The sequence below is a fragment of the Oncorhynchus kisutch genome, linkage group LG22, assembly GCF_002021735.2.
Source record: "Oncorhynchus kisutch isolate 150728-3 linkage group LG22, Okis_V2, whole genome shotgun sequence".
Lineage (NCBI taxonomy): Eukaryota > Metazoa > Chordata > Actinopteri > Salmoniformes > Salmonidae > Oncorhynchus > Oncorhynchus kisutch.
Window position 1 is genome coordinate 35,999,210 of NC_034195.2, and position 13,315 is coordinate 36,012,524.

At 40.6% G+C, this 13,315-nt stretch overlaps 1 protein-coding gene across 2 annotated transcripts; it reads left to right on the top strand.

Annotated features, from left to right (window-relative positions):
• Positions 1 to 156: 156 nt before the first annotated feature.
• On the top strand, positions 157 to 13,225 carry sh3gl3b (SH3-domain GRB2-like 3b). Of its 2 annotated transcripts, none has more exons than XM_031801396.1 (11): positions 157 to 278; positions 5,627 to 5,695; positions 5,852 to 5,924; positions 6,024 to 6,167; positions 6,502 to 6,635; positions 6,952 to 7,110; positions 7,420 to 7,523; positions 7,679 to 7,803; positions 8,000 to 8,032; positions 8,174 to 8,227; positions 8,448 to 13,225. In XM_031801396.1, exons 2-11 carry the CDS (start codon positions 5,687 to 5,689, stop codon positions 8,654 to 8,656), a joined length of 1,044 nt encoding a protein of 347 aa, XP_031657256.1. In that variant the 5' UTR covers positions 157 to 278; positions 5,627 to 5,686; the 3' UTR covers positions 8,657 to 13,225. The 2 variants fall into 2 exon arrangements, with proteins under 2 accessions (XP_031657256.1, XP_020312650.1); XM_020457061.2 differs by having other exon boundaries at positions 168 to 379.
• The last annotated feature ends 90 nt before the right edge of the window (positions 13,226 to 13,315 follow it).

Below are 13,315 nucleotides of genomic sequence, written 5' to 3' on the forward strand. Positions count from 1 at the left end.
GCATTTTGTAAAACAATTAAATGTACTGGTAGGGTTTAACAGTAATTTTGTCCCACTTAATTTTTTGTGTAAGTGTTACTGTTTTGTTATATGCCTTATGCAACGTAAACGTCGGCACTTTAATTTACATCAACCAGAAGCTCTCAACCAATCGTGTTCGAGGACTCAACAGACCCGGTGAAGTGATTTAGCGCATTGATACATTGCGACGATGGAGACGGACTGGAGGGCAATCGGGACACAATGTAGCTAACCAACGGGTCAACTATTAGAGCACGGTTGGCATTCCATTATTTCTTTCCATATATTATTTAGGCCTTTTGATTCTTGAAGGATGTCGGTAGCCGGGTTGAAGAAGCAATTTCACAAAGCAAGTCAGGTAAGGAGACGACACGACACAGTGCATTGTGTTTCCTTAGCATGGCGCCATGTGGATAAAGCCCATACACTTCAGCAAGCAACCGTTGCCTCAGCGATAATTAGTATTACGTTTTGTGGCAACGCGCCAAGAAGGGAAGTTAATTCATGTCTTTATTTTAGGCCAGTATAGGCCTTACCAACCAATACCAACTGTAAAGACCTACAGATTAGATTTTTTATTTTACCTTTATTTAACTAGGCAAGCCTAGTTAAAAATAAGAAACAAATTCTTATTTTCAATGACGGCCTAGGAACAGTGGGTTAACTGCCTTGTTCTGGGAAAGAACGACACATGTTTACCTTATCAGCTCGGGGATTCGATCTAGCAACTGGCCCAACGCTCTAACCACTAGGCTAGACACAATGCGTGAATTATCATTTGTTTTTGACAGAAATTGCAATTATGTGTATGCTTTTGTGCTGGTGGATTCTGGACTTTGTTTTCTAAAGTGGTCTTAAGAGATTCCTCTAGCTATAAAGACGTGATTGAACACCTTCAGTAAACAATGCCAGTGCCAGGGATACTAACTGGGTCACCACAAAAATTACTGTCCCAAATAGTTGCTCTTGATAGGCCTATGCTATCTACACAGCAAAGCCAATAAACTGGGGATCTACAGGCATTTTAATTTGAAATGTTTTGTTATTTCACCTTTTATTTAACCAGGTAGGCCAGTTGAGAACAAGTTCTCATTTACAACTGCGACCTAGCCAAGATAAAGCAAAGCAGTGCGACACAAACAAAGAGTTACACATGGGATAAACAAACGTACAGTCAATAACACAATATAAAAAAATATATACATACAGTGTGTGCAAATGTAGTAAGATTAGGGAGGTAAGGCAATAAATAGGCCATAGTGGTGAAATAATTACAATTTAGCATTAACGCTGGAGTGAGATGTGCATGACTGACCTACAGCTTCAGTCAGTTAACTGCATAACATACAATTGATGTATACTGAACAAAAATATGAATGGAACAATTTAAAAGATTTGACTGAGTTACAATTCATATCAGGAAATCAGAAATCAATTCTTAGGCTCATTTAGGGGCTCCCCCCAGACGATCCCGCAGGTGAAGAAGCCGGCTGTGGAAGTCTTGTGCAGGCTGGTCCTGGTTAGCGGTTGTGAGGCTGGTTGGTCGTACTGCCAAACTCTCGAAAATGACATTGGTGGTGGCTTATGGTAGAGAAATGAACATTCAATTCTCTGGCAACAGCTCTGGGGGACAGCATGAGGGAGCGTGCAGTCAGCATGACAATTGCACGCTCCCTCAACTTGAGACATATGTGGCATTGTGTTGTGTGACAACTGCACATTTTAAAGTGCCCTTTTATTGTCCCCAGCACAAGGTGCACCTGTGTAATGAGCATGCTATGTAATCAGCTTCTTGATATACCACACCTGTCAGGTGGATGTATTATCTTGGCAAATGAGAAATGGTCACTAAGAGGCATATAAACAAATTTGTGCACAAAATTTGAGAGAAATACACTTTCTGTGTGTATGGAAAACTTCAGGGAACTCATGAAATATGGGACCAACACTTTACATGTTGCATTTTTATATTTTTGTTCAGTGTAAATTGGAGGTCGACCGATTAATCGGAATGGACGATTTTAATTAGGGCCGATTTCAAGTTTTCATAACAATCGGAAATCTGAATTTTTGGGCGCCAATTTTAAAAATTAAAAATACTTTTATTTAACTAGGCAAGTCAGTTAATTAAGAACACATTCTCATTTTCAATAACTGCATAGGAACTGTGGGTTAACTGCCTTGTTCAGGGGCAGAACGACAGATTTTTACCTTGTCAGCTCAGGGGTTTCAATCTTGCAACTGCACAGTTAACTAGTCCAACGCTCTAACCATTGCACTCCACGAGTAGCCTGCCTATTACGCAAATGCAGTAGAAGCCAAGGTAAATTGCTAGCTAGCATTAAACTTATCTTATAAAAAACAATCAATCATAATCACTTTATCTTGGCCAGGTTGCAGTTGCAAATGAGAACTTGTTCTCAACTAGCCTACCTGGTTAAATAAAGGTGAAATAAAAAACGAGTTATAACTACTAATCCAGTTTAGCAGGCAATATTAACCAGGTGAAATTGTGTCATTTCTCTTGTGTTCATTGCACGCAGAGTCAGGGTATATGCAACAGTTTGGGCTGCCTGGCTCATTGCGGAATAATTTGCCAGAATTATGACATACATTGAAGGTTGTGCAATGTAACAAGAATATTTAGACTTAGGGATGCCACCTGTTAGATAAAATACCGAACGGTTCCGTATTTCACTGAAATAATAAACGTTTTGTTTTCGAAATGATAGTTTCCAGATTCTATCATATTAATGACCAAAGGCTCGTATTTCTGTGTGTTATTAAGTTATAATTAAGTCTGATTTGATAGAGCAGTCTGACTGAGCAGCAACAGGCCCGTAATCATTCATTCAAACAGCACTTTCGTGCGTTTTGCCAGCAGCTCTTCGCAAGCACAGCGCTGTTTATGACTTCAAGCCTATCAGCCTAATGGCTGGTGTAACCAATGTGAAATGGCTAGCTAGTTAGCTGGGTGTGCGCTAATACTGTTTCAAACGTCACTCGCTCTGAGACTTGGAGTAGTTATTCCCCTTGCGCTGCAAGGGTCACGGCTTTTGTGGAGCGATGGGTAACGATGCTTCGAGAGTGGCTGTTGTCGATGTGTTCCTTGTTCGAGCCCAGAGGCGAGGAGAGGAGGAGGGGGACGGACGCTATACTGTTACACTGGCAATACTAAAGTGCCTATAAGAACATCCAATAGTCAAAGGTATATGAAATACAAATGGTATAGAGAGAAATAGTCCTATAAATACTATATTAACTACAACCTAAAACCTCTTACCTTGGAATATTGAAGTCTCATGTTAAAGGAACCACCAACTTTCATGTGTTCTGAGCAAGGAACTTTAAACGTTAGCTTTTTTACATGGCACATATTACTTCTCCAACACTTTGTTTTTGCATTATTTAAACCAAATTTAACATGTTTCATTATTTATTTGAGGCTAAATTTATTTTATTTATGTTTTATATTAAGTTAAAATAAGTGTTAATTCAGTATTGTTGTAATTGTCATTATTACAAATAAAAAATAGTCCGGTTAATCGGTATCGGCTTTTTTGGTCCTCCAATAATTGGTATCGGCGTTGAAAAATCATAATTGGTCGACCTCTAGTGTAAATAGGGATATACCAAATGTCTTTGAGCTCTGATATTGACATTGTTGGAAACAATGCCGTTTTAAGTAAGTGTTTACTAAATAAACTTAAGTAAAAAATAAATAACAAAATTAAGGAGCAACAATAAAATAACAGTAGCGAGGCTATATATGGGGGTACCGGTACGAAGTCAATGTGTTGTGGCACCGGTTAGTCGAGGTAATTGAGGTAATATGTACAGGTAGGTAGAGTTAAAGTGACTATGCATGGATAATAAACAGAGTAGCAGCAGTGTTAAAATGTGGGGTGGGAACAATGCAAATAGTCTGGGTAACCATTTGATTAGCTGTTCATGAGTCTTATGGCTTGGGGTTAGAAGCTATTAAGAAGCCTTTTGGACCTAGACTTGGCACTCCGGTACCGCTTGCCGTGCGGAAGCAGAGAGAACAGTCTATGACTAGGGTGGCTGGAGTCTTGGAAATTTTTTAGGGCCTTCCTCTGATTCCACCTGGTATAGAGGTCCTGGATGGCAGGAATCTTGGCCCTGGTGATGTACTGGGCCGTACGAGCTACCCTCTGTAGTGCCTTGCAGTTGGAGGCTGAGCAGTGGCCGTACCAGGTGGTGATGCAACCAGTCAGGATGTTCTCGATGGTGCAGCTGTAGAACCTTTTGAGGATCTGAGGACCTATGCCAAATCTTTTCAGTTTCCTGATGGGGAATAAGGCTTTGTCGTGCCCTCTTTACGACTGTCTTGGTGTGTTTGGAGCATGATAGTTTGTTGGTGATGTGGACACCAAGGAACTTGAAGCTCTCAACCTGCTCCACTACAGCCTCGTCGATGAGAATGGGGGCGTGCTCGGTCCTCCTTTTCCTGTAGTCCACAATCATCTCCTTTGTCTTGATCACATTGAGGGAGAGGTTGTTATCTTGGCACAACACAGGTATCAGTGTGGTAATGCTTGGTTTCTATAGAGGAGGAACAATTAGGCTAACTTTTACAACTCAAGTGTGAAAATGAAGCATGAATCATGCATAAGTGATAGTAATGCCTACAGCACAGGTATGAATGTGTAGGAGATTTTAAATCCTAATTGCATTCACTTTGGGTGCCCTTTTTCAACACCATTTCAATGCTGTTGCCCATATTGTTCTATTATTGCTGTTTGGGATTTTAGGCTGGGTTTCTGTACAGCACTTTGAGATATCAGCTGATGTACGAAGGGCTATATAAATACATTTGATTTTGATTTGATTTATTATGGGGGTGCCCTGATTTCATTTGAGTGCCAACCAGACACCCATGTAATTTAGAACCCTGCATTTAATGGCTTAGGCTTACCATGCATGCAATACTGGACTTACTATAAGCCTTGTGTTTCTAAATGTATTCAGTTATGATTGACCAATGGAGAGACTGCTTGTTAACATGCATACAAATCACACAATTACCTTCCAGGCATAACATTTAGTTTGGTATTATGCTAGTGAGTGTTCAAGTTTGTACATGCTGACACTTCATACTCCTTGTAATGTGCATGCCAGCACTGACGGTGAGTGCTCTTCGAATGACCGCCAAAGGACTAGACATGCTGACAGTAAGAGTGGTTTGAAATTGTGCAGGCTTTATTGTTATAACCTAGTGGAAAACCTTTATATTAGTTGTGTACTTCCGTGTCAGAGTTCACACCAGTTTTTGGATGTAGCCTAGGTTACTTTCACTTTACTAATTACTTATTAGCAATATTTGGTTTTGCCAGTACAGTTCATTCTGGAGGGGGAAAAATTAGTCTTTTTTTTAAAAGTCACGTCATTACGGTAGTCTGCCTTTTTAATTTGAATGTTTTGATGCATACATATAAATAAACTTGTTTTCATGAGAGGAGAGAGAGCACGTTACCATACAAATTGTATACCAACTTATTTATTGAAAGAGAGTAAGATTTTTGCTTTGTCTTTTGCCATTATACACTCTTTCCTCATATTTTAATCTCCTATCTTGCCACAGCTATTGAGTGAGAAGATAATTGGGGCTGAGGGAACAAAGCTGGATGAAGAGTTTCAAAAAATGGAAAGGGTGAGGCAGGGCTTTATTACATTTGTATTCCTTTTTTACACAATAATTTGTCAAATTAGGTAGAACAATGTCGAACACTGTTGAGAATTATGTGGTGGGGACAAAAACACTGATACAGAATTTCCCCCTGCTCTGTCATTGATTATTCTGTTTTAGAGAATTGATGTGACCCACAAAATGGTTCTTGAACTTGTGCCCAAAACCACAGAGTACCTCCAGCCAAACCCAGGTATGGTATCACTTGATAAATTGGCCCAGTATAGGATTTCATTGTACAACAAAATGTATATGTGATATATTTTATGCAAATGCTGATATTGATCCATAGCATATAGAGCCAAACTGGGCATGCTCAACACAGTGTCCAGGATCCGTGGGCAGGTGAAGGCTGTGGGGTACCCCCAGACTGAGGGAATGCTGGGAGACTGCATGTTGCACTACGGCAGAGAACTGGGAGTCGGCTCTGCCTTTGGTACGTCAACAATTGTAACCCACATGAGCAAACTGCCTCTGCTTACAGTCGACACATATCATACCATATTCTACTACCACATATTTTATACACATTCAGATCAGGTTATGGGCCAGTTAGGTGTAGCGATAGTTCATTTTTGGTCCGCCAACTGGGTTTGTAACCCAGTATCTAATGCTTTACTTCCAAACACATACTCCAGCAGTTACCAGTGAGATACTTTAGGAGTCTCACCTCTAAAAGCTTATAACCCAACACTCAGCAGTTAAATCAATATCGTTCTAATGTAAGGTTCTACGCTTCAGTAATGTTCATGTCTGTGAATTCCATGTAGGATGTGCACTGGCGGACATTGGGGAAGCCTTGAAACAGATGGCCATAGCCAGAGATTCCCTGGACATCAGTGTGAAGAACAACTTCATCGACCCACTGCAGGCACTCCATGACAGAGAGTTGAGGGAAATAGGGGTGAGGCTCATCTCCATCACTCAGAATAGTCCAAATGATTAATGCTTCAGCAAAGGGAACAGCCTGAACAGGTATCAGATTAGTAGTCTTTGACCCATGTGCTGTAGGCCACTAGGCTTTGGATTTACGGCTTGTAGGCTTAAGGTTTAAGGTCCTTTGATGTCTACCTATCATTGTAAATGAAGATCAAGTGCAGTTTACGGCTGTATGTGTCATAAATGTATAATGTTGATTATGACAGTATGGATCAAATGCTTGTTCACAAGCAAAAGGGTGTTGTTTTCAGATCCATATGTACTTGTCATTCATTCTTCAGTACCACCTAAGAAAACTTGAAGGTCGTCGGCTAGACTTTGACTACAAGAAACGACGCAAAGGAAAGATACCTGACGAGGAGATCATGCAGGCGTGGGAGAAGTTTTCGGACTCCAAAGAGCTGGCAGAGAGAAGCATGTTCGACCTCTTAGAAAGTGATGTGAGCAAAAACAAAAATACTGCAATTCTACAAGACAGTAACTATTAACAATTGGATACCACAAAATTGGGGAGAAAGTTTTTTTTTAAACAAACATTGTGTAAACATATTCTTCTATTCAGGATTAGTGTTATCAACCTATTATAATCCTGTAACAACTTGGGAGAAGTGTACGGGTTGGAAATATCCACAAGTTTATTTTTCTTTATAAACATGTTCATGACAGTTAGCTTGTTGGCTCATTATCATGTATACTGGCAGTGAGATTGACAATCCTGTGCTGATATCTATTGTGGTCCGGTCTTGCAGGCAGAGCATGTGACTCACCTATCAGCTTTGATTGGGGCCGCTCTGGACTATCACCGCCAGTCTTGCCAAATCCTGGACAGCCTCAATCGAAGTCTGCAGGGCAGGTGATTGTATCAATCAAATTAATAAATACACTTCAGACAGGGACTTAATCATGAGCTACATGTACTCAGTACTCAAGGCACATGTCATACTGCCTGGGTTTGGCTCATTGTTGATGGTTGTGAACTTGTGACCTTGTCTCTCCTGTTCTTTCTAGGCTAGCCATTGCAAGCAACCGACCAAAGAGGGAGCCCAGGCCCAAATCTATTAAAGTTAACACAATTAACACACAACAAAATGGATCTTCCCACAGATCATCAGTCAAATCAGTTATATCTTCAGGTAATTGGCTCAATTGTTGAGCAAATTTAATTTGTTCAATTCATTTCCATAATGTTATTTCTGTATTTTATATTCATGTAAATCATGTTTTACTATCGTAAAATGCTGTCTCTTTTGTAAATTGGGGCCACCTGGATGGTTCACTATAGCATTCCCGATTTTAAGTCGTTAATATGTCCATTATAATTTATTGCAGATGCCCAGATAAGCCAAGCTGTCAATGGAAAAAGTAAGTACTGATACCCTAAAATGTATGACATTTCATGCATTTCAAAAGAGGATACCAGTATTTGTATGCAGCAACTGTATGGGAAGTAGGACTTTCAATTAAGATATGCTATTTCTTGTCATCCTTTTCCACTTATCCCAGATTACCAGTACACAAACATACCTCTAAGACGACAGAGTCCCATCATCTGTAACCGTGAGTAAACCCACAGGTCATGGTATCGACTTCAGACCAAAACCTTCCATGATGTCCTGTCTATCATATTGCTGACGCAAGCAAATGGAAATCATGTAAATAAAATCATGAAATTAAAAGGAAATAACCAGTATGTGCATAATAGTACTAACTGTTTAGATTGACTAATTAGTGGTCATCTAGTGATATCAATTTCAAGGCAATTGTGGGTCTCTTTCAGATGATTGTGAGGTTTTCCTAGACCAGCCTTGCTGCCGTGCGCTCTACCGCTTTGTGGCTGAGAATGAAGGAGAGCTGGGCTTCAAGGAGGGCGACCTCATCATCCTCACCAACCAGATTGATGACAACTGGTATGAGGGCATGATCAGCGGGGAGTCTGGCTTTTTTCCTATCAGCTACGTCAATGTCCTTGTGCCTTTGCCACAGTGATACCAGGGTAGCACCACAAGCTATGGGGGCCGGCTATGAAGTCCTCACCTCAGAGCACTCTCTGGAAATCTTATTTTGCAATGAATGTCACTCCACTTTCTGATGTGTTTATTGACTCAATTTGTATTTTTGAGCTTATCTGTTAGAAGCATTTCAGGACGGCCTCATTTGGTCGTACCGTCACTTCTTCCTGGATCTGTGAATTCTTAATTTCACCTTATTTTCTCAGAGGCCATAGAGCTATTGACATGCAATGTCTTTGCGTACTCCACAGGTTAAGGCTACACCATTTCAGACAGTCCTATGCAATATTTTCTCTCTCCCTTGTAAGCCCATCTTAGTTACATTTGTCTCCATTGTGTGCTGTTAGGTGGCCTAAAGCTCACCTTCTGTTACTTTCCCCCTCTGTTGTCTAGTGGTCTTTCCTCAGCATAATAATGGGTCAATTAGTAGTGTGACACTTTTTAATTCAGCACACTTTTGTGATTTCATGGAACACTTCAGCTGCTTTATTAAGATTTGTTTTAATCTTGGGACTGTTATTACCATATTCAGGGTCAATATTCATGTCTTCATTTAGCTCTCGAGAACCTAAGGGGGGGTATACCCAGTTTACAGCTGGAACCTGTTTTGGGTTCTCAGAGGATTTTACGGACCACAGCTGGCTCCTTGTGAACTACAATCCCAATGCTCTTGTTTATTCCTGACGCTCTGTCGAAATGCAAATGCACCACACTTGCGATACGGTTTTGGATATCTTTGGAACTTTTATATAAGCGAGAAATAATATTTCAAATACAAAAGATACACTTACTGTGCGCAGTTTAGGAAAGTTGTACCTAGTTTTCACACACCATTGCGACATCCTCTCACCTTGCACTCACATTTCCATTGAACCATTCCATATTGTTTAAAAAATAAAGCCGGGTGCAAATTTACTAAACTTTGTACAGTAAGTATCTTAAATTACAACCTTTCATAGAAGCAATGTTCCAAATGTTTATGAAACTGTATCGTGTGAGGCACATTTGTGTTTAGACGAGCGTTGGGAATTCCCCTCAGGCAACAGGCGGCTTTAGGAGTAGACCGTATAATTAAGCAATAAGGCACGGGGTGTATGTTATATGGCCAATATACCACGGCTAAGGGCTGTTCTTAGGGACGAAGCAACGTGGTGTGCCTGGATACAGCCCTTAGCCTTGGTATATTGGCCATATACCACAGAACCCTGAGGTGCCTTTATTGCAACTATAAACTGCTTACCAACATAATTAGAGCAGTATAATTGTTTTGGGGGGGGTCATACCTGTGGTATATGGTCTTATATACCACAGCTGTCAGCCAATCTCCATTCAGGGCTCGAACCATCCAGTTTAGAATGTTTAATATTACTGTCTATTGAATGGGCTAGCCTTCGTTGTGGAAGTGTGGAAAGGTCAGGGTTAAGACTTGTCTGCATATCAATTTGAACACGAGAAGAAGAAATATCTCTTATCAAACTCCATTTGTGATATTTATAGCCGTTTAATGTTACACTACACTTTAAAGGTGTTTAGACGCGCGTGTGCTTTATCCACTTAAATATGATCCCTTTAATAGTTTTTCCACCTTCCACAAACAGTAGAAACACTTGTTGCCTTTACGCACTTTTTAAAAATGTGTTGCTGTATAGCCTTGACAATTATTGTATTTGCACACTTAATTTTTCTTTTATTAGTAAGGAAATACACACACAAGGTATTAATCACCTCTCATTTATATCCTATTGTAGGGTCTAGGAATAATATGTTGAACTAGAAAATATTTAGCTGTAAGCCATATTGTCAGAGATTTTGTGTCAATCGCTATGAATGAGTACAGAATGCTGTAATATCAAAGTAGTGTACATTTCTTTCCTATTGTCAAACGCTTGCTGTTTCACAAATTGAAATGATAGTTAAATTACAAGAAATGACACTAAGGAACAATCAAACCAGTTATATGATCATTGGATGTATTATCATCTACGGTAAGTAAAAAAATATAAATGCAACATGCAGCATTTTCACTGAGTTACAGTTCATATAAGGAAATAAGCTCGGGTGCATCCTGTTTCCATTGATCATCATTGAGATGTTTCTACAACTTGATTGGGGTCCACCTGTGGTAAATTCAATTGATTGGACATATTTTGAAAAGGCGCACATCTGTCTATATAAGGTCCAACAGTTGACAGTGCATGTCAGAGCAAAACCAAACCATGATGTCAAAGGAATTGGCCATAGATGTCTGAGACAGGATTGTATCGGGCGAGCCACAGATCTGGATGGGTACAAAAACTTTTCTGCAGCATTGAAGGTCCCCAAGAACACAGTGGCCTCCATCATTCTCAAATGGAAGAAGTTTGGAATCACCAAGACTATATTAGAGCTGGCTGCACAGCCAAAACAGAGCAACAGGGCGGGGAGGTGACCAAGAACTTTATGGTCACTGACAGCTCCAGAGTTCCTCTGTGGAGATGGGAGAACATCGCTGCAGCACTCCACCCATAAGGCCTTTTATGGTAGAGTGGCCAGGTGGAAGCCACCCCTCAGTAAAAGGCACATGACAGTCCGCTTAGAGTTGACCAAAAGGCACCAAAGCCTGACCATGAGAAACAAAATAAAATTTTTGGGAAAAAGAGGTCTGAATATTTTCCAACTCCATTGTATCAGTTATCCTTTTGTGCCGAATCGACTGCGCTGTTTCAGGTGCAACATTTATGGTCATGTCACAGCAGTTTGTAGGAGGGAGATTAAGATGTGGGAAGTGTGTAATTTCAGTGGATAAAGTTGTGTGGGGGTGACCATGTTGCTGGGTATCGGAAGTGTCCGGTGGGAGAGGCAGGTTGAGATGGCTAGAGTCAGTAGTGCAGATGTTGTCCTATGCCGAGGCAGTGAAGAAATGAGGGGATGTGTCAAGGGTGAGGGACCCAGAGAGGAGTAGTAGCTCTGCCAGCACAGAGAAAGAGGCACTGTATATCACTTTTCCCACATTGTTAGGTTACAGCCTTACTCTGAACAATATATTTTTTAAATGTCCCTCAATCTACACACAACCATAATGAAAGCAAAACAGGTGTAGACACTGCTAATTTATTGCAAATAAAATGGAAATATATTTACATAAGTATTGAGACCCTTGACTCAGTACTTTGTTGAAGCACCTTTGGTAGGGATTACAACCGTGTCTTGGGTATGACACTACAAGGTTGGCACACATGTATTTGGAGAGTTTCTCTCAAGCTCTGTAAGGTTGGATGTTGCTGCACAACTATTTTCAGGTCTCTCCAAAGATGTTCGATAAGGTTCAAGTCCGGGCTCTGGCTGTGCCATTCAGAGACTTGTCCCAAAGCCTCCTTTGCCCCAGTCTGAGGTCCTGAGCAGGTTTTCATCAAGTATCTCTGTACTTTGCTCCGTTCATCTTTCCCTCGATCCTGACTAGTCTCACATTCCCCCAACATGCTTCACTGTAGGGATGATGCCAGGTTTCCTCCAGACGTGACGCTCCGCATTCAGGCCAAATCGTTCAATCTTGGTTTCATCAGACTAGAGAATCTTGTTTCTCATGGTCAGAGTCCTTTAGGTGCCTTTTGGCAAACTCCAAGCGACCTGTCTTGACTTTTACTGAGGAGTGGCTTCTGTCTGGCCACTAACATAAAGGCCTGATTGGTGGAGTGCTGCAGAGTTGTTTGTCCTTCTGGAAGGTTTTCCCATCTCCACAGAGGAACTCTGAAGTCTTGGTGGTTCCAAACTGCTCCCATTTAAGAATGATTGGGGCCACCGTGTTCTTGGGGACCTTCAATGCTGCAGACATTTTTTGGTACCCTTCCCAAGATCTGTGCCTCAACACAATCCTGTCTTGGAGCTCTACGGACAATTCCTTCAACCTCATGGCTTGGTTTTTGCTCTGAATTGCACTGTCAACTGTGGGCCTTATATAGACATGTGTGGACCTTTCCAACTCGTGTCCAATCAATTCAGTGGACCACAGGTGGACTCCAAGTCATAGAAGCATCTCAAGGATGATCAATGGAAACAGGAAACAGCTCAATTTCGAGTCTCATGGAAAAGGGTTTGAATACTTATGTAAATAAGGTATGTGTTATTATTATTTTGAATACATTTGCAAAAAAAATCTATTTTTGCTTTGTCATTAAGGGGTATGGTGTGCAGATTGCTGAGGATTTTTATTTATTTAATCAATTTTAGAATAAGGCTGTAACAACAAAATGTGGAAAAAGTCAATGGGTCTGAATACTTTTCGAATGCACTATATGCTTCAGTAAGGCTGGCTTCTTGGCGTTCATAGCAATGGTTACCAACTGTATCGCAGAAATGGAACGTAAATCACAGAAAATAAATGTGATGGCAGCTGCAGAAAAGTATTTGGATATACAAGATTTTACTTCAGAAGAGTTACAGGGTGTGTTGAGTGGTGGTGTCCTGTCCTCCCAGGTGTTGGTATGGTGCAGGAGCAGATGGGGTAGTGGGTTTTTAAGGAGTGTATAAGGTTAGTTGGTAGGGTAATTAAAAATATATTTTTATTGTTCCTGTTTTGCCTTTCCCATTTTGTACCACAAAGTGTAATGGATTTTTACTATAGTTTAGTTGGGGGTGGTAATGCTAAATAAAGGTTTAA

Bases quoted from the DNA above. Each gene is read 5' to 3' on its own strand.
- sh3gl3b (XM_020457061.2), top strand. From the start codon at position 335: ATGTCGGTAGCCGGGTTGAAGAAGCAATTTCACAAAGCAAGTCAG. The intron at 5,925-6,023 runs GTATGGTATCAC...ATTGATCCATAG, and splicing joins GTACCTCCAGCCAAACCCAG to CATATAGAGCCAAACTGGGC. The intron at 8,228-8,447 runs GTGAGTAAACCC...GGTCTCTTTCAG, and splicing joins GAGTCCCATCATCTGTAACC to ATGATTGTGAGGTTTTCCTA.